This window comes from Dermacentor andersoni, chromosome 3, assembly GCF_023375885.2.
Source record: "Dermacentor andersoni chromosome 3, qqDerAnde1_hic_scaffold, whole genome shotgun sequence".
Lineage (NCBI taxonomy): Eukaryota > Metazoa > Arthropoda > Arachnida > Ixodida > Ixodidae > Dermacentor > Dermacentor andersoni.
The window spans coordinates 235,639,992-235,661,127 of record NC_092816.1 but is presented as its reverse complement, the minus strand read 5'-3'; the positions used below and the strand labels follow the sequence as shown (position 1 = coordinate 235,661,127).

The following is a 21,136-nucleotide window of genomic DNA, read 5'->3' as shown; positions in this document are numbered from 1 at the left end:
CGGACTTTTTTTTCCTCCGACATCTCCGGGTCGGCGTGGCGGAATAGGCGGCTCATTTCTTCTGTAAAAATCGCGGTCGTCTCATTAGGCAGCTGCACTCGGGTTTCCAGCAGCGCTTGGGCTCGCTCTCGGCGTACGACGCTTGTGAAGGTCTGCAGGAAGCCGCCTCGGAAAAGGTCCCACGTCGTCAAGGTGGCCTCTCGATTCTCGAACCACGTCCTGGCGGCGTCCTCCAAGGCGAAATAGACATGACGCAGCTTGTCGTCGCCGTTCCAGCTGTTAAATGCGGCGACCCTCTCATACGTCTCGAGCCAGGTTTCCGGGGCCTCGAATGTTGAACCGCGGAACGTGGGGGGCTCCCTGGGCTGCTGCAGCACGACGGGGGATGCTGGGGCTGCCATTGGGGTGGACTTGGTGGCAATCTTTCTGCTCGTCTCAGGTAGAAGTCCGTGCTCTGGGGGCAGTCCTTGCAGTCGGCGGCTAGCACGCTGGTCTTGGGCGACGTTGGTTTTGTCCTCGGGCTTCGGGCTTGGATCGCGGCTTTGCGGGGGCGTTCGGTACATGAACGCACAAGCACCTCCACCAGATGTCACGTGGTGGTGACGTTGAATAACACAGTAGCAATACTGTGAACTACAAAACAAACTTTTATTAGGCGAACCTGTGCCCACAAAACAGGCTACACTTATAGCACAACGATAGCGGCGAACACGCTCGGCGATCGTCGAAAATCTGATCAGCGGGTCAAGCGCGTCGGCTTTTATAGAGCAGTCGTCGAATGTTCCAGACTAATCGTTTGGACCCGCGTGCCTTCCACAAAGTTCTACACCATTCGCGTTACGCGATGAAATTAGATAACCCAAGGTGCGGCGACAACCGACAGCCGGGTAGAAGCATCGATAACTTTCCAGAAACGTCGGATACATGCAGGCGCGTCCGTCGCTGTGCGATTACAGTTGGTAAGCGGCGAAACGTGGTCGTCCGATAAAGATAAGTACACGTGTCAATATGTCATTTGTCTATTTTTGTGCAGCGGTTATTTGTCTATTGTAGTAAGAACAAAAGACAGTGTAAAAGACATTTTCTTAATTATGTAACGAAATAATGAACCTACAGAAAAAATAACTGTGTTTTTAGAATCGGGAGAAGCAACTAAATAAGCATAACAATTTTTAACAAGTTTGGTTCATAAATAAGTAATGATAACTATTAATCACCACGTCCCCCCTTAAACTACAATTTGCACGATCAGAATCTGCTCTCCCAATAGTGCAGTCTTCCCCAAAAGGTAATGAACAAGCAAGTTATGTGTCAATGACTAAGAATGTGTATTATAAGATAGTTTGAGAGTGGTACCGTCAAAAACTGCGCTAAAAAACAATGTGCAAATGGACTCAATCCCAGCATTCTTTTTCATCCAACATCCTTTTTGAGCTAGCTTAGTACCACACTAGCACGAGGAGTACCAAATTGCATAAACAACAAGAACGCACTGAAATGTCTGCCGGAGAGAAACACCATAATGTTGACTATATCTGTAGCTATGGCTGCACCATTGACTTCCAGAAGGATAATGGCATGCTTTTGCCTTGCTTTAGCCATAAGGCAGCATCTATGGAATGAGGATTTCGTTCTTATGCTTCACTTGGCGCTAAGAAGGCCTCTTGGGGCAAAGTGGCGCATCAGTGCATCACTCCGAAAGCCCTCGAGTTCAGCCATCAGCTCTCACTGGCCCCGTCTATGTTGTCAGACAGCGCTTGTCCTGCCTTTCTGTGCCGTCTTATACTCTGCACTGGCATCACGAGTAAGTTCCCACATGTCTAGTTTGGCACCCCTGTACAGTTCTGCTCAAGGTTGCCTTGAACCCTGTGGGGGTTCCACTCTGCGTGCGGCTAGGGCTGAAGGCAAGCTCCAGAACTAGCCCCACGCAGTCGCTTCGTGGTACTCCCAGCCCGTAGCGCGGGAATTGCGGCTATGTCGGGTTCGAACGAATAAGGCAACCGGCGGCGTCAACTGTAACAACGTTTATTGCTACCAGCAATAATGAACACTCGCAGAGGGACGTCCTTTCACTAAAGTAATAAATAGGCTTGCCTCGTTGCCCGGGTGGGTCAGGCAAACGAAGTCACTCACGGGTCGCGGCAGGTGGCTTCGTCCAGGCGGTGCAGGTGTCCGGTGTCCCAAGAGAGAGAGTCTCCCCCGGTGGCGTGCTTTTATGCCTTTTTACCTTTTTGCGAGGGGAAGTCCTCCCCGCCTGCCGGATACGTCTCCCTTTCCCGCGAGCCACATGGGGGGAGAGGGGGCACGCGCGTCACAAGAGAAGGGGAGGGCGCGTAGTGCCTCTCTCCCTTGTCTACGCCGGCTCAACCCGCCCGCCACGTGCGAACGCGAGTACGCGGGAGGAAATGGGAGCGGGTGCTCCCCACAACCCAAGGCAACGGCCACGGGCAAGACAGGTGGCACTGATGTGTTACAAGGAGTGCTTCCTACTGACATGAAAACGTTACCTATACCTCCATCATACTGTGGGAGGTTGCGTTCTGGACTCTGTAACGTAGCAAAAGTGGTGAGAGGACCTACCCTGCCTTTCCGATGGCTTGGCCTAAGGAAGGCATCGTCAAGTTCTTCATCAGCTGCACAAATGATCAAGGTCAAGGTCAACTATGGTTTGTGAATGCCACCTATGAACACATAATTTGTTTTCCAGTATTCCTACAAAAAAAAAGGGGCTTCACGGGGTTTTTTAGGACACTGTATAGCCTAAAAAGCACTGACAGGGCAGTAGTAATACCAAGCTGTAAGAGAAAAAAAAAGTAAATAAGAAAAGTAGCTCTATGTAGGTGCATAAGCATTAGTATAATAAATACTGAAAACTTACTGAAACATACAAATAAAGTTAACAAACCAGGATTGGTCGATTTAGATGGCCATTTTTTTATTCAAAGCATTTGACATGTGTATTGTATCCACTATTGTCTGTACTTCATGCAGTATTGGGTATGATTCAGTGGTCACGACTTCATTTGTCAAATAGGACACTTGTTTCTTTTAAGGTTTTCAGGTCCTTTATGTGTGTGTCACTGTTTTTCACACTCACTTCATTCAGAAGAGATGAGCAGCTTCAGTAGTTCAAAAACAGGATTCACATCACACTCAATGCTAGAAAACAGTGCAAGTCACTTTCTTCCATAACGTGTGGATTTCCTTTATGTGGGTATTGCAGGAAGCGATAGTTCCCTTATTAAGTGGCTAAAGGTGACTACAGAAGAGCATGTGTCAGGTTCGAACACCACATGTGAGACCCTGAAAGTGAATTCAAGCCCTTTGCAGTGGCCACAACAACACTCACCCTGAAGGCAAAAGACTCACCCTGTTCACAGTGTTCTTCCTTTGGTGTCAAGGAAGAGTCCATACGGTCAGTGAACTCTGCAAAGCTGATCTCCCCTGTAATGACAAACACACACACGCCAAAACAATGCGAGACAAGATAGCAAGAATGAGACAGTGCAAGTATTTCTTTGTTTATTATTATTTACTAATTGTTGTTGATGATGATGATGTATGGGCTTTTTTTGGTGCAAAGGACAGGGATGGCCAAAGAGTGCCAATAAATGGTTTCGGGAAGTCAATGATGGGGAGAATGACAAGTTTCCGATGTAGCGAGGCTGTAGAGGGGCCTAAAATTTGGTCTGTAAGGTACGTAAAATATGCAAGTAATAAAATAATGTCAAGGATGAGTGGTGTGGGCAATGACCATAAAATATATTCTAAAATTAAGTAACACAAAGAAGTGTGTCAATTGCACTAGCGCTACCGTCTCACTAAGACCCTTGAGCAGAAGGGTCTGGAGGCATGTGCTCTACAAAACAGTACGCTCGCAGCAATACCCTCTAAAGAGAGGGAGGGCTACGAGTCTCTTGGGCTAATAACATGCAGCATAACATCATGTAAGATGTTAAACACTGCCTTGGTTTCAAACAGGGGTTCTGGGCCAAAAAACAGTGTCGTATGTATGGGGATATGTTGTTTGAATGCCACAGAAAAGTGCCTTCTTCGCTCTGCTTCTGCTTTCCGGTACTCCAGGAAGATGTGGAGTACAGCCAGTTTTTCGCCACATCTACCACAGTGGGGAGGTTCAGCACCAGTTAAAAGGTATGAATATGTACCATATGTATGCCCTATTCTGAGAAGGCAGAAGTGAACTACAGATCGTCCTGACTTTGTTAATGATGGCCAGTTCCCTTAAAGTGACTTAAGTACATGGAGCTTATTCATGTTTGCTCATTTCATAAGTGTTGCCAATAGCTCCTGAATTTTTTTTCATAGGAATGGCTTCAAGTCTATGGCAGGAACGAGGATGGACGGATTTCTAGTTTTTGCTACTGTGGACGTAGCCAGTTTATCTGAAAACTCATTACCCTCTATACAACTGTGCCCAGGCACCCAACATGTTACAACCTGTTGGTTATATGCATATGTATTGCAGAGTAGTGAATATATTTCGCTTTTACCGGATTTTTGTTTTCGCAATGATGGTAAAGATTTGGCAACACTCATGGAATCTGTGAATATAATGGCCTTTGGGAGTTTTGCTTTCTTAATATGTTTAGTAGCTGACCCGTGAAGATTCTGGTTTCAGGATGTAGAACGTCACATTCTGAAAACAATGGTCCGACAGCCGCGTAAGAGACACTGGCTTGTGACGTTGACGCATCTGTGTAAAACTCTCGGCAGGTGTACTTCGACTGGAGCTCTCGAAAGTGCATACGTATGTGCACATTGGGAGCGTGTTTTGTAACACCTACAAATGATGCGTCGCATTCAACCATTTCCCATTGCTGTGGCGGTAAGACCTTTACTGGCGTCATTAAGCAATGTTCGAGGATCGGGGCACCCATTTTATCGCTAAGTTTTCTGAGCTGCATTGAAAAAGGCTCTCTCACTGAGGGTCGATCCCAAAATAGTGCAGCACGTCATATTGTTAACGCATGTATAGTAAGGATGTCAAAGGTTGAAACTGCTGTATATTCTTTGTAGGTGAAGGGACCATTCGTTGGTTTTCAACACATAGGCTCTCAATAGGGCTTGTTCCAAAGGCGCCTGTGGCAAGGCGGATACCCAGATGGTGGACAGAATCCAGCATCTTAAGCGTGCTGGGCGTGGCAGATTGATATACCAAGGAACAGTAATCTAAACGTCATCGAACAAGACTCCTGTAGAGCTTTAATAAGCGCTTGCTGTCACTTCCCCACGTTAAAAAATTTTCAATAAGTTCACTGTCTTTAGGCATTTTGCCATGAGATATCTTATAGGTGGAATGATGGTCAATTTCATGTCAAGCACGATGCCTAACAATTTGTGCTCCTTGCTTACAGGTATTCGTTGCTCAGACACTTCTATACTAGTATCTGGAACTAGTCCTCGCTTTCCTGTGAAAAGAACACAAGAGCGTTTCCGGGGGTTATCTTGAAATCTGTTTTTCTTTTTTTCTGCCCATTTAGACACTTTGTTTAGGCCTTGCTGCACCTGCCGTTCACAAACTGTGAGGTTACAAGACTTGAAGCCTAATTGTATGTCGTCTACATAAACAGTATAGATAATTGCTAAAGGTAGCGATGCATGAAGCGAATTCATCTTGACAATGAAGAGCGCGCATCTGAGCATGCCTTCGTGAGGTACACCAGTTTCTTGTGTAAATGAGTTTGACAATATATTGCCGATTCTGACTTGGAAAGTATGGTTGGACAGGTAGTTTTATACAGTGTTAAGCATATTTCCTGAAATGCCCATGTGCAGCAGGTCTCGTAATATACCATACCGCCATGTCGTGTCATATGCCTTTGCCATATTATCTTTTATCGATGAGCACTTTTCATTGCCTAACAAATGTTATCGCTCCGCGCGGGACGCGCCCGCATGTATCGGAAGTTTCTCTCGAATGTTATCAATGGTTCTGTTGTCACCGAAGCTTGTGTAATCTGACTGCATATGTGACGCGAATTGTGCAGAACTTTCTGGAAGACACGCGTGCACCAGCAATTATTCTGGAACGTCCGATGGCTCATGCATAAAAACTGACGCACTTGACCGGCAGATCAGACATTCACCGGTCATGTTCACTGCTATTGCTGCACTTTGAGTGTAACTTGCTTTTGCGGGCACAAGTTCGCCCAATAAAAACTCAGTTTCGTCATTCACAGCTTTAGAACTGTATTATTCACCGTCACTACTACGTGACATCTGGTGGTGATGCTAGTGCCTTCATGTACCGAACGCCCCCGCAAATCCGTGAGCCAAGCCCAAGCCGCGAAGACAACACTAACGTCGCCAAGCACCAACGAGCTAGCCGCAGGCTGCACGGACTACGCCTGGAGCATGGACTATTGCTGGGGAAGACGAGGAAGTGCACGGCCACGACAGCAGCTACAATGACAACCCCAGTGTCGCCAACCCCGATCGTGCTGCAGCAGCCCAGGGAACCATCGACGTTCAACGGTTCAACATTTAGAGGACCCAGAAAGTTGGCTGGAGACGTACAAGAGGGTTGCTACGTTTGACAGCTCGAACAGCGATGACAAACTGCGACATGTCTATCTCGCATTGGAAGACACTGCCAGAACGTGGTTCGAGAATCGAGAAGCCACCTTAACGACGTGCGACCTGTTCCGAAGCGGCTTCCAGCTGACATTCACAAGCGTCGTTTGCAAAGAGCGAGCCCAAGCTCTACTAGAAACCCGAGTGCAGCTGCTGAATGAGACCATCGCAATCTTTACTGAGGAGATGAGCCGTCTATTCCACCACGCCAACCTGGAAATGTCTGAGGAGAAGAAAGTCTGCCTACTCATTCGTCGTGTGAAGGAGGAACTTTTCGCCGGAATGGTACGAAGCCCACCCAAGACCGTCGACGAGTTTCTTCACGAGGCCACTAGTATCAAGAAAACACTGTAAATGTAGAACTGGATATTCAACCGCCGCACAAACTCAACAAACTACGCCGGAGTTCAATCACTGGCCACCGATGATCTGCGTGACACTATCACAGCGGTCGTGCGGGAGGAACTTCAGAAGCTGTTCCCTTCATCACAGTCTCAAGTGGCTTCAATTGCCAACGTCGTATGCGAGGAGCTCCAACAATCACTCGGAGTACCTCAATCACAGTACCTCATGTTGAATTCCAATGACGGAGTTGGAGCAGCTGACGGACTCCGCGAGCGAGCACTCGACTCTGGCGCAGAGCAACGCCTCCAGATCTGCGAGTGGAACACAACCTATGCCGCCGGAGCAAGGCGGAAGCGGTAGTTCTATCACCGAGTTACCCAGGATACCTTGCTTGTTGTCATTTCCTTCCGCTGTTTGCTCCCAGCACCGCCGCACCGGTCACTTGTCTCTTCAGCGCCGTTCACCTGTTGTTTTTTAAAAGTGCGGAATGGATATCTCGCCAAGCGTGCAGCAGCTTTTGCTTCCTCGCGAGTCGTGACTGGTGGCGCCTCCCAGCAGACAAATGTGGTAAAGGAAATACGTCACGCAGAGTTCCGGTCCACACCGTCGATTTTGGCGGAGCATCTTTTTCTGCTCCACGGAGTGACTCCCGCTCTGAATACCCTCCGACTCTCTCATTGGAACACCTTACTCCCGCCCTCACTCTGCCGTTGGAACAAACTTGCTCCGAAACGAGCAGAAAAACTTGCTCTGACTCCGCTATTGGAATTCAACATCAGCCTCAGCCAGAAGAGACGTACACTGCCATAGCCCGACATCACATTCCCCCTCTGCGCCAGCGCCAGAGCACTGTAACGACGCAGTCCCGCCGCCTCCGCCAGCTCACCCGCCCGTCGCCTGGCGCAGCCCCGTGATGAAGACGGATGTTTGGCGCACGCCCGACAATCATACACTGTTATTACTGCAGCGAAGCGGGCCATGTCTACCACCAGTGCTCATACCATTAAATGGGACTACGAAAGTTCGCCGTCAAAGCTCCGCGCCCGCAAGGTGAACACCATCCATCGCGGTATCCCCAACTACCTCGCTGTTACTCAGTGGAGCCCTTGACAACCATCCCATTCGCCATCACCAGGCCACTACCTGTCACCACAGCACCGTTCATACACTGGACGAGCCCGGGGCCGGTCCGTCAGTCAATATCTGGAAAATTAAAAAGCAGCAACCGATGGAGGTGCCGTTGCTGCTCGTCTAAATGACGAAGCCGCTGACAAAGACGCCCAAGAGACTATCTCGATGGCATAACAACGACACGCCGCCATCCCGACGAAGCCTGGAAGCAAAGAATGCACCAGCCAAAGACCTGATGACGTGACGTACCAGCCATGCATCAACACAACGCAGCCGTGATCCAACACCAAGACCTAACTGCAACACAAGACAACGAACAACTGACCTCAATCTGCTTCTCGACGACACGCAGACACCGCCTTAGTGGACACAGGAGATGACTACTCCGTCACCAGTACATTATTCACCGCCGAGCTGAAGAAAGTAAAGACTGCATGGGATGGCCCTCAAATTCGTATAGCTGGAGGACACCTAATAACGCTGATGGGAATCTGAATGGCAATAATTACAGTTCATGGCCGGACCTAACCTGCAACACTTGTTGTCATCCAACAGTGCTCCCGAGACATAATTCTAGGCATGGACTTATTAAACCAATACAACGCCATCATCGACCTGAGGTCGAAGTCGATAACGCTGCCCACAGACCAAGCGATCCCGACGAAGAGGCCTTCCAGTCAACCTGCCTTGAGTGTGCTTGAAGACCAAGTAAGCATCCCGCCTCGCTCCAGTGTTGTAATTTCCGTTGGCAGCGAAACACTCGAAAATGTACAAGGCGTCATCGAGGGCAACCAACTGCTTTCACTGCTCGACCGTGAAATTTGCCTCGCAAGAGGGATCACTCGACTACACGGAGGGAAAGTGACAGTGATGCTAACAAACTTCAGCCAGGAGTTCAAGCACATTAACAAGGGCACGGCGATCACACACATCGAGCAAATTGTGGAAACCAGCCATGCGTTTGTCCTATCGGATTCTGCTGCATCTACCCCAACGACCATAGTTCTCGAACCGGACTTCGACATAAATCTGAGTCTCCCCCTGAGCAAACAGCAACAGCTCGGAAGTCTTCTTCGATGATACAAAGACTGCTTTTCGACGTCATCGAGGATTCAACAAACGCTGATCAAGAAGCATCGCATAATAATCTAAAAGTGCACTCGACCACTCCGCCAGAGCCCTTACCAAGTTTCGACACAAGAATGTGACGCTATGCACAGGGGCATCATCCAGCCGTCAAAAAGCCCGTGGGCATCTCCTGTAGTCTTAATGAAGAAAAGGGACGGAACCCTACATTTCTGCGTCGATTATCGTCGACTGAACAAGATCACGAAGAAGGACGTATACCCCCTTCCACGGATAGACGACGCATTGGATCGGCTCTGCAACACTAAATACGTACTTCTTGCCAACGGACCTCAAGTCTGGCTTCTGGCAAATAGAATTCGACGAGAGAGATCGTGAAAAGACCGCGTCCATCAGGCCAGACGGCCTGTACGAGTTCAAGGTCATGCAATTCGGACTATGCTCGGAGCCTGCAACGTTTCACCACGTCATGGACACGGTGTTAGCAGGATTGAAGTGGCCGACGTGTCTTGTTTACTTGGATGACATAGTCATCCTCGCCAGAAATTTTGACGGTCACCTTAGGCGGCTTGCAATAGTATTAGAGGCCATCAAGTCTTCAGGGTTCACTCTGAAGCCGGAAAAGTGCCGCGTCGCTTACAATGAACTTTTGTTCCTAGGCCATGTCATCAGCAAATCTGGAGTCCGCCCCGACCCGCATAAGACAGCTGCCATCGCAAAGTTCCTATAGCCCATCGACAAGAAGGCAGTGCCTAGATTCCTTAGCATGTGTGCCTACTATAGGCGCTTTGTCAAGGATTTTTCACGCCACGCAGAGCCGCTAACACACCTAACTGAATGTGATGTCGAGTTCAAGTGGGAAAAGCCGCAGGCCGATAAATTTCAAGAACTCAAACGACACATGCAGTTGCCATCGGTACCTGCGCACTTCGACGAGGACACCGATACCGAAATCCACACTGACGCCAGTAGCCTAGGCCTCGGTGCCGTCCTGGCCCAGAGAAAAGAGGGACTTGAACGGATGATAGCTTACGCTAGCTGATTGCTGTCAAAAGTGGAAGGCAATTATTCTATGACCGAAAAGGAATGCCTCACCATCATTTAAGCTACAGCGAAATTCCGCCCTTACCTATTTGGCAGGCCATTCAAAGTTGTCAGCGACCATCACACGTTGTGTTGGCTAGCGAATTTAAAGGACCCTTCAGGACCGCTGGCGTGGTAGTGCCTCAGACTGCAAGAATATGACATCACTGTAACCTACAAGTCCGGACGAAAACACACTGATGCCAATTGCCTATCACATGCCCCCAATGACCCGCCGCCTCAAGATTACAAGGATGACTATGTCTTCCTTGGAATAATAAGTGCAGAAGACTTCACTGAACAACGACGAGCAAACCTGAAGCTGAAAAGCCTCGTCGAGTATTTGGAAGGCAATACCGACATTGTCCCTAGAGCATTTAACCCTTTCGCTGTCGGACCTTTCTGGCCGTGACGCACCCCCAGTGTCGGCTTGGTTTCAGGGAACGAGCATAACAGGGAATGAACATAGCAATTTATTTTTGATTATGATTGGTATACAAATAACGTAGTCAATGCTATATGCACATTTCAGTGTTCTGCAGCTGCTGTTAGTAAACATCATCATCATCATCAGCCTTGACTATAATATCCGTTCAACATCCGAATCTGACGATGCGGAACCCTCTTCCTCGCATGCGACTCTGTCAGAGTCCGAATCCGAGCTCGGCTCGTATTCTAAATCGGAATTGAGCCACCGCACCAATGAGCAGACGAAGGTCCCGCGTGCTCAGCCATCCGAAAGTAACCGCGCGCTGGGAGGATGCGCTTTCAGTCGCCCGCACAACGGAGAGAAATGGGACGTTGCGTGATCAAGAAGACAGAGGGAGATGGAAAAAGGCTAAACAAAGTTCGAAGGGCTTTACGTTTACTGCTGCAAGTCGGAAGCGAGGGTTCGGCGAGAGAGCGAAAGCAGCAATCGAGTCACACTTTTCGGAGGGGCAAGGCACGTGCGCCTGAACTTGACGCGGCGTAGCAGACACACCAACAGAAGAAAAATAAAAACATTCAAACCAGCGGAGATGGCAGAACAACCCTTGAACCCATAACCACACGCGCGCGACGCATTATCCAGCGAACGCGGAGCCACCGCGCCACTCAGCAAAGAGAAAGTGGGGAGTGGCAGTCGCACCGTACTCTTCAATACATGGGTTAACACAGGTCGGGGAGAATATACGAACTTGTAGAAAGAGTCAACAGATGGCGTGGCCAATTCAGGAGCGCCAGCTTTGTGCTCAGGCGCGAAATTTTGAACGCACGATAGAGAACGTACCGGCACGTCAGTGACACCGTGGGGGGGAAGCGCGATGACGTACCGGTACGTCCGTGACAGCGAAAGGGTTAAGCGAGGTTTGTCTTCATTCTTGCTTCAAAACAACCTACTCATAATGAAGAACTTCTGACCAGTCCACGCCAACTACCTTCTTGTTGTTCCTTCGGTGCTGCGTCCAGAAGTACTGCACACCCTGCATGACGATTCACCCGCTAGACACCTCGGATTCTCCCCAACACTATTGAGGATACAGGAAAAATATTACAGACTGCGCCCGACTGCCACTGCCGCCGCCTGTTTAATCAAGACATGCCAAGACCATCAACTATGCAAGACAGCACCGACAAGGCCAGCAGGATTACTACAGCCAATCGAGCCTCCTTGCTGAGCATTTCAGCAGATTGGGATGGACATGCTGGGACCCTTTCCGATGTCAGCATCCGAAAGATAGCGCAGCTGAAGTAATTCTTCGTCGAGAACATCCTGCTGCGACATGGAGCCCCAGAAGTCCTCATCATCGGCAGAGGAACAGCCTGTGCAGCAGAGCTCGCCCAAGCCATTCTGCAATACAGCCAGACAGCCACAGGAGGACAACTGCCTACCACTGACAGACGAACGGTCTCACGGAGCGCCTGAATAAGACCCTCGCCGACATGCTAGCAATGTACATCGACATCGAATACAAGTACTGGGATGCCGTCCTGCCGTATGGAACCTTCACTTACAAAACTGCGGTGCAAGAAACAACACAGATCCCGCCATTCAAGCTGGGTTACGGCAGGAACTCGACGACGATTCTCGACACCATGCTGCCGCACGTCACCAACGAGGAGAATCTTGATGTCGCCAACGATCTCCAGCACGCCGAAAAAGCCCAACAGCTTACCCACCTGTCAATCAAGAACCAGCAGAGGATGGACAACCGACACTACAACCTTCAATGATGCTACGTCAAATACCAGCCTGGCGACCGTGTTTGGGTTTGGACCCCAATACGCCGACAAGGACTTACCGAGAAGCTTTTACGCTGCTATTTCGAACCCTGCAAGATCACCCGACGCATTCGCACACTCGACTATGAGGTCGTACCAGACTGCATTTTGCTATCACAGCGGTGCCGCTCACAACCTGAAATAGGACACGTGCGACGTAAGCCGTTCTACCAGTGATAGTGCACTTTGGGACTTTGCGTAGCGGACCTTTGGACTTTCTTTTTGTTGGACTGTGTTGCTTTGGACTTTGTTTCTTTGATAAGTGTCCTTTTGTGTTTCGCTCTCCTGTCGTGTTTGTGGCAACAGAACAATGCTTTTTGAGAGGGGAGATTGATGGACTTGTTTGTCTTTTTCAGGTGAGCACTGTTCCCTGTCTAACAAATGTTATTGCTCAGCACAGGACACGCCTGCATGTATCGGAAGTTTCTAAAATGTTATCGATGGTTTTATCCGCTGTCTATTGTCGCTGAACCTTGTGCAATCTGATTGCATGTATGCACGATGCGAATGGTGTAGAACTTTCTGGAAGACACGTGAGTACCAGCAATTACTCTGGAACGTTCGATGGCTTGTGTATAAAAACCGCTAACTTGACCAGCAGTTCAGATTTTCGCCGATCGCCGCCTGTGTTCGTCGCTATTGCTGCACTTTGAGTGTAACTTGCTTTTGTGGGCACAAGTTTGCTCAATAAAAAGTCAGTTTTGTCATTCAGTTTTACAGCTGTATTATTCACCGTCACTACTACGTGACAATATTGTATAGCATAAGTGTTCTCACACATGTGCATTGTTTGTTTAGAGTTGTTTTGTGTGATGTTCGTTTTTCAATTATAGATGTTCGTCTTACATATGTGACTTGTCTCTATCTGTCTCTCGTTTGCCAGAATTTGTGACAGATATCCATCCCCAAAACCTGTTGAAGACTGCATTGGAATTCCATTCTGAATTGCTAGATGGCGCTACAGAGAAAATGTTAATTGAAACATCAATATATTTGCAGCGCATTCTGGCTGTTGACCAGGTATGTCACAGCAGGGACCAAATGCCTGTTGTACATTAGAAGGAATGAAAGTCAGGTGAGTTGACACAAATTCATGTTATTACTGCATGAAAAAAAAGGGGACAGGAGAGGAAGCATGTGTGCTGTGCATGTGTTTGCTTCGCCCTAGTCCCAGTTTTATTATTATTATTTTTTTACGGTAACAACATGGATGAATGGATGGATGTTATGAGCGTCCCCTTTGGAACGGGGCAGTGGGTTGCGCCACCAAGCTCTTGCTATTATACTGCCTAATGTCCTAGCTAGGTTAAACAAGAAAAAAAGAAAAAAAACACTCTGAACTACCACGCCCAAATTTTCTGAACCCCTATTGCGAACTGTGCTTTTGTACGTCTCCGTCTTTTGTCGTTTCTCTACTTTTCTTCCACCAATCCTCCAATCGCCTCTTACTAATGTCTATTGCGGACATGTTTGCTTTACCACTGCTCCCTCTGAACCCAAGGGCTTCAAGGAGGCCAGTGGTGCCTAAACAGACCACTGGGCAGACTTCTTCACATTCTAATAAAACATGTTCCATAGTTTCCCTAGCTTTACCGCAGCAAGCACACGCTTCTTCTTCCTTCTTATATCTCACTTTATAGGTGCGTGTTCTAAGGCATCCCGATCTTGCTTCGAAAAGTAATGAGCTCCCCTTTGAGTTATCATAAATTGTTTCTTTCCTGATTTCGTTTTTCCCTCTTAAGTAGTTACTCATGGCAGGTTTCTTTTCCACTGCTGCCACCCATGAGATTATTTCAGCCTCTGTGACTTTCCGCTTGACCTTCCTTGTTGCTGTGTTGCCCACCCCACAGGCCGCATACTTGCTGGTAAGCTTCCTAGTTCTTTTCCTCCACTGTGAATCAATGTTTTTCCTGTACAGATACCTGAACACTCTCCCAGCCCATTCACTTTCTTTCATATTCCTGTCATTCTTCATAGTCAATTTTACTGCAAGCTGCCCTCACTTCAGAACTAGTCCAGCCCATATCACCCTGCACAGCTTCATTTGTAGTCTTCTCGTGAGCGCCCAATGCGAAGCATCCCACTGACCTTTGGTTCCCATCGAGTCCAGATTGTACCCCTGATTTAAAGCAAACAAACGCATTTCCAAAAGTAAGTCCTGGAACCATTGCACCTTTCCACATACCTCGGAGGAACATGAGGCAGTTGTACTGCGCCCCCTATGGCTTGGCACATGAAGCAGATCCAGAAGAGGAGCAGAACTGATTCAGCCATGTTTTGCCCCAATGTTAGAAGTTGTGTAGTTCCAAACGTTAAAGAGGGGCTGCTGAAGCAAGAAACTTGGCCTAGTTGATTCATACTTCAGAGAAAGTGCTAAAACACGCATATGGCACTTTCGGGCACTATCTGTTTCTACTTACAAATGATGCCAGCCACAAAATAGTTACAAAGGAATTGTTGGTAGGCAAGTCAGGTGGGCTTTGCATTAAAACACCCAAACACACATACACACACAAGCACCACTAGGCACTGTTTTATAAAGGAAAGGTGTCGGACAAATGAATATATTTTATGTACGTGTTTTTCAAGCCTGCATGGTTATACATAGCTTAAACATTGTGACATGTTATTCTTTGCAACTAATGCTATTCGCTATTTTCATTCGGCTTGTGTGTCAAAGTCTATCTCCATAGAACACAAAGAGAGTAATGTGTTGCTCTCTTTGAGAGCAAGCACCCCTTCCCTCGTCATCTTCGTTTCACAAATCCTATCACTGACCACCAATCGCCTTCAACCACGAAAACAAACACCACGCAGAACATCATTCTTGGTCATCCTTCCAGCATGGAATGCTAGAAGATGTCTCTGCAGACTCCGTTTGGTTGTTATACCCAGAAGTACAGCTACGAGGCGTGATGCTGAGGTAATCTCTGGAGCCTGTGTTTGAAAGCGTTGAATAAAGTGACAGTGTTGCTAAAAGTCTATACACCACACTGCCCGTTCAATGTGCATACAATGAAGATGCTTGGAAGGGATTTGGTAGCAAAAGGTCAAGTGACAGAAGTGACCCAATTAACGTGGTGACAGCGCGCATAGCACCAAATGCAATACTCTGAAATTTTTTCCAGTGCTGTCCAGTGCGCCTTCAGGCGGTCGTTAATTAATGCATCTGCTTGTTTGTCCTCCTGCTGCCGAGAAGTATTTTGTGCACCACCTCCAAGGCACAAGGCAGAAAACCGACAAGAAGGGAAGACACAAAAAGAAACATGCCAAGCTGTTTGTGCCTTGAAACTATACAGGCATACTACAAGCAAGAGTTATCCAAGGCTTTTGTGGTGCAGTTTAAGAGGGCATCACAAAAATTATCGAGGCCCTCTTGCTGTGTTTGCACAGGTGGCAGTGCATACCACAATATAAGAAATGTCATTGCCTGTTGAGGCATGCTGATGATATGTGATAGGAGTGCAACCAAAATATAATGAGCCTACGATTTACTGAAAGCAGCAGGATGGTCACACTTAACAGGTTATAGGAACATGCACAACAGCACCAATGCTGGTAGCACCACCTTGACACCAGGACACAGATTATGCATCATCATTAGTATGCAGCTCTTTTTCACACACTGAAGAATGTGTCACTACACCAGCTCAGGCAATGGGCAATAAGCTTGCTGGTGCAGAGCTCACCATTGATGTACTTGGTGGTGAGCATGGAACGCAACTCCTCAGCATCCTGTGCATTCTTCTCCTGCTGGACAGAGAAGACACCTTTAGAACGTGCCCAAATTACACTTTGGTTTCACATGATGGGACATCCTATATGCTATGAGAATAGTGGGTGCCCACCCTGTATTCTTTAATGTGCACCTAAATTTAAACACATCTAAGCATAAATCTAAATCAAAGAATGCATTTTTTGCATTCCATCACTTAAAAAAAAATGCAAAAGAGAATCCAACCACCATTGAGCCAATCTGGTGGGTCTCAAGTTAAGAAACAGCTGGGTGTACCAGAAGTGCCAGCTCATTTCTTGTGCATCAACTAGTGAGTGAAAAGGGTATACAGTATTCTGAGGGCAAGAATAGTAGACAGTTGTTAAGTGCTGCATGTTGATAACGAAACTCAGAATACGCTCCTAGTACAGTTAGAAACTCACTGCAGAAACTGTATATCTCAAGTGCTGTGAGTAAGTATTATAGATAATCCCCTTAACCCTTTCAGGGTCAATGACGTAAATATACGGCGCCGCGAATAAGTTCAAACTGGTCAATGCCGCATAATTACGGCACCGTCTGTACGTTTAAAAAGCGCGCCAATTTCTTAACTTTTTCTGTCATGTGCTGCCACTATGTGGGAATACAGGGAATTTTTTTCGCGCACTTCCCTTACTCGGTTTTTGTTGCATGGTTTGTTTTAGAGCTAGTTCACTCCCACGCATCTATATACTACCCCCAATACTATATACCTATATACCGCATGTCTATCTACTACCCGTATTGCGCGGGCATGGGCGGGCGGCGGTTTGGGTTTTGTTCTGCGGGCGGTTTCGGCTTCTTGCACTTGCAAAACTGATGGCTATCGCATTACTAATTGCTCAAAGGGCATTTCTCGCACGTTTAGTGCTCACAGGGGGGCGCATAGGAAGGATGCCGCCGTGCATACTTCCCGTTGCCTTGTTTTCTTGTGGGGGGGGGGGAGACTCGGGAAAACTAATTGCCTCTGGTTGGCGATAACATGAAGATTAGCAGAAGTCTGTCACACGCTTTGCTTTTTTGACGGGCACACAACCACACAGTTTTCTTGAGTGCGTGCACCTACTCGGTTAGATTACGCTATGGATTAGTGCAAGAGCAGGAATATTTGAGTGTTGCAAAATATTCTCATGTGCGGATTTTCAAAGCCTTGAACTATGTGTATAACAATACATCAAATTTTTAATTCTTATAAGTTTATTTACTTTTTTTATTGTTGTTATTTATGAATGAAGAGTACATATATACCAACGCAAAATATTTTTCTCTCACTTTACGGTCACCCTAGAAAATTTATGCTACATTTTTTTCGAATTCAGTCCCTCAGAAGAATTGGAATCTGCAATAAAAAGAATCAATCCAAGGCGGTCGCATGTGGCGAAAAAATCGACCCTCAAAGGGTTAAAAGTTTCTGAAAAGTCTGCACAGACCCCAAATGTTAAGGCTTTACTTTCCATAAATTCTATGAGAAACTTATTTCACCCTATGGCATGAACACAAGAGAAACAGTCCGAGCAGACAACATACAACAAGTTTCATTTGTCAAAATGTGTGAAATATATACAGTATACTCTTGTTAATTTGACTAATTCGACTTTTCAGTTAATATTATCTCAACTGAAAGCCCTGGCAAGCACCCATACATTTCTCTGGACTAAAGCATTCAGCATTTCAAAGTGGCCCTGATCAGATTATTCAAACTTGACTGATCAGCACTTACACACGTGACTCCAATGTTGACCCCATTCGTAAACACAATGGCAGCAGTGTCTATCTCGGTGATGCTAGAGGACAGCGAATGCGTCAAGCACACTTCAGGTCCCACCAAAAAAGCCCATTTTCAGCATGTCATTAAGGAAGAAAGCACAATCAAGACAGAATTAGCGCAACGGAACTGCACACAAGAATGAAGAAAGGTCACACACAAAGTGCCACACTTTTAACTGAAGTTTAGTGGGAAAATGCAAAGCTTAAGTATTGAACAGAACAGGTGAAAGAATCATCAATGAAAAAAGTCGCTGTTTCGACCAAAAGGCGAAGCACCGATTGTGATAGCAAATTAGTGAACAGTAAGGAGAATGAAGAATAGTAGTTTCATCAGTTGTATAAGCTTGTAAACATAGCCATACTAACAGAATTAACAAGTATGGTGTCACGCATGCACAAGCAAACATGAACACATCTCGCTCGATGATAGCGGAAACTTGCTGTCAAAACACTGGAGTGAGGAAGCATGACAGCAGCAGCGAGCGAATTGACCTTCGTGCTGCATCTCGCATCAACACAAACTAAGCCACGGAAACATAGCATGCGGTGAACTCTGTCCCCGTCCCATTGCTGATGGCTTTCAATATACGGTAGCCAGGGCGCGCGCGTGCGACCGCCCGGTCCACCTGGAGTAGAATGCGCCCCCCTCCCTAACCTTCCCCCCGGAGCCTTGCGCGCAATGGAGGACGGCCCACTGCCTTTCTGCTTCCCTCCCTTGCATGCTTTCAATTGCACATACAGCATACAGTGTGTGGCAACAATTTTTTTGCCCTTGGGCATTACACAGAACCTCACGGTGGTGGTAGAAATGCAGTTGGAGTATCCATATATTTGCTATAGCAATAAAAACATTATCATGGGATGTAAATTACACAGGTGCAGCGGTGGCGTAGAGGTAGAACACCCCTCGCGTGCAAGAGGTCCGTGGTTCGAATCCCGGTGCCGCGCAATTTTCCACCGGATTAAAAAAAAATCCGCGTGTTGATAAAATTGCATAAACAGGCCTGGAGTGTGGCCTGATCCCGGTGACCAGAACCGGTAACGCACTCCTTCACCAGAGCAGGATTGGCCACCCTGGTGCAGTACTTGGCCACAACCTCCCATATGAACACAAGAATCAAACCCCGGCCCTCAGACCCCAGCAGCTGCGAAGCAACTGACCACGGCGGCGGTCAGACCTGCGACGCTGCAGAGGGTGCTAAGAATCCCTGGCTCCGGACAGGCCGCCATTGGAATATGAACCTGGCAACGTTTAACGCTAGAACGTTATCTAGTGAGGCGAGTCTAGCAGTGCTATTGGAAAAATTAGAGGGCAGTAAATGGGATATAATAGGGCTCAGTGAAGTTAGGAGGCCAAAAGAAGCATATACAGTGCTAAAAAGCGGGCACGTCCTGTGCTACCGGGGCTTAGAGGAGAGATGAGAACTAGGAGTCGGATTCCTGATTAATAAGAACATAGCTGGTAACATACAGGAATTCTATAGCATTAACGAGAGGGTGGCAGGTCTTGTTGTGAAACTTAATAAGAGGTACAAAATGAAGGTTATACAGGTCTACGCCCCTACATCCAGTCATGATGACCAGGAAGTCGAAAGCTTCTATGAAGACGTGGAATCGGCGATGGGTAAAGTCAAAACAAAATACAGTATACTGATGGGCGACTTCAATGCCAAGGTAGGCAAGATGCAGGCTGGAGACAAGGCAGTGGGGGAATATGGCATAGGCACTAGGAATAGCAGGGGAGAGTTATTAGTAGAGTTTGCGGAACAGAATAATATGCGGATAATGAATACCTTCTTCCGCAAACGAGATAGCCAAAAATGGACGTGGAGGAGCCCGAATGGCGAGACTAGAAATGAGATAGACTTCATACTCTGCGTTAACCCTGGCATCATACAAGATGTGGACGTGCTCAGCAAGGTGCGCTGCAGTGACCATAGGATGACAAGATCTTGAATTGGCCTAGACTTGAGGAGGGAACGGAAGAAACTGGTACATAAGAAGTCGATCAATGAGTTAGCGGTAAGAGGGAAAATAGAGGAATTCCAGATCAAGCTACAGAACAGGTATTCGGCTTTGACTCAGGAAGAGGACCTTAGTGTTGAAGCAATGAACGACAATCTTGTGGGCATCATTAAGGAGTGTGCAATAGAAGTCGGTGGTAACTCTGTTAGACAGGATACCAGTAAGCTATCGCAGGAGACGAAAGATCTGATCAAGAAACGTCAATGTATGAAAGCCTCTAACCCTACAGCTAGAATAGAAGTGGCAGAACTTTCGAAGTTAATCAACAAGCGTAAGACAGCTGACATAAGGAAGTATAACATGGATAGAATTGAACATGCTCTCAGGAATGGAGGAAGCCTAAAAGCAGTGAAGAAGAAACTAGGTATTGGCAAGAATCAGATGTATGCGTTAAGAGACAAAGCCGGCAATATCATTACTAATATGGATTAGATAGTTCAAGTGGCTGAGGAGTTCTATAGAGATTTATACAGTACCAGTGGCACCCACGACGATCATGGAAGAGAGAATAGTCTAGAGGAATTCGAAATCCCACAGGTAACACCGGAAGAATAATGTGCGAACTGGAGGAGTGGGGCATCTGGCTTTTCACTGCAGAAAGCATGGGTGCAGTCCCATTTATAAACAGTGCACGGTGATAGGAAGAAGCCCAGCGCAAACAACACGTGACATTATTGAAGCGGCAAAGATTGCTAGTTTAGGGAGTGCGTGTGTTAGCGCGCCTTCAATAGATCTTTCAAGTAAAGAAGTCGATTTTTTAAACATGACACAGAGGGTGGCCTGATGGAGATTACATCTTAATCTTTTAGACTTGCAATTAAAAAAAAATTTTTTTGGCTATGCATGGTCGTTCTTTCATCTTTGATATCATCTTAACTTTCCATTACACATGTCTCGTTGCTGTCTCATTTGACTAAAAATCAGTACATATGCGCATGCGTACGGTTGTGGGTGTTACCTATATATATATGTGTCTACCACTTTGTGGAATAAAACCATTGTTGGAAGTTAGCGCTGTGTCCTCGTTTCGCCACTGTCTTTCGTCCCTTTTCGTGCGCTAAAAAACCTCAGTTATGGAATACCAACACG

The 21,136-nt window shown here is 47.1% G+C and overlaps 1 protein-coding gene across 3 annotated transcripts in view; it reads right to left on the bottom strand.

Annotated features, from left to right (window-relative positions):
* The window catches only part of LOC126536973 (general transcription factor 3C polypeptide 3-like), a 312,777-nt gene that overhangs the window by 264,420 nt on the left and 27,221 nt on the right, over positions 1-21,136 (bottom strand). For 2 of the 3 annotated variants that reach the window (XM_055073144.2, XM_055073142.2), the window contains exons 3-5: positions 16,191-16,254; positions 3,370-3,444; positions 2,581-2,633 (exon numbers count right to left, since the gene is read on the bottom strand). In XM_055073144.2, the coding sequence (XP_054929119.1) occupies positions 2,581-2,633; positions 3,370-3,444; positions 16,191-16,254 (192 nt within the window). The remainder of the gene's footprint in view (positions 1-2,580; positions 2,634-3,369; positions 3,445-16,190; positions 16,255-21,136) is intronic. The other variant, XM_050184056.2, reaches the window with a different exon arrangement.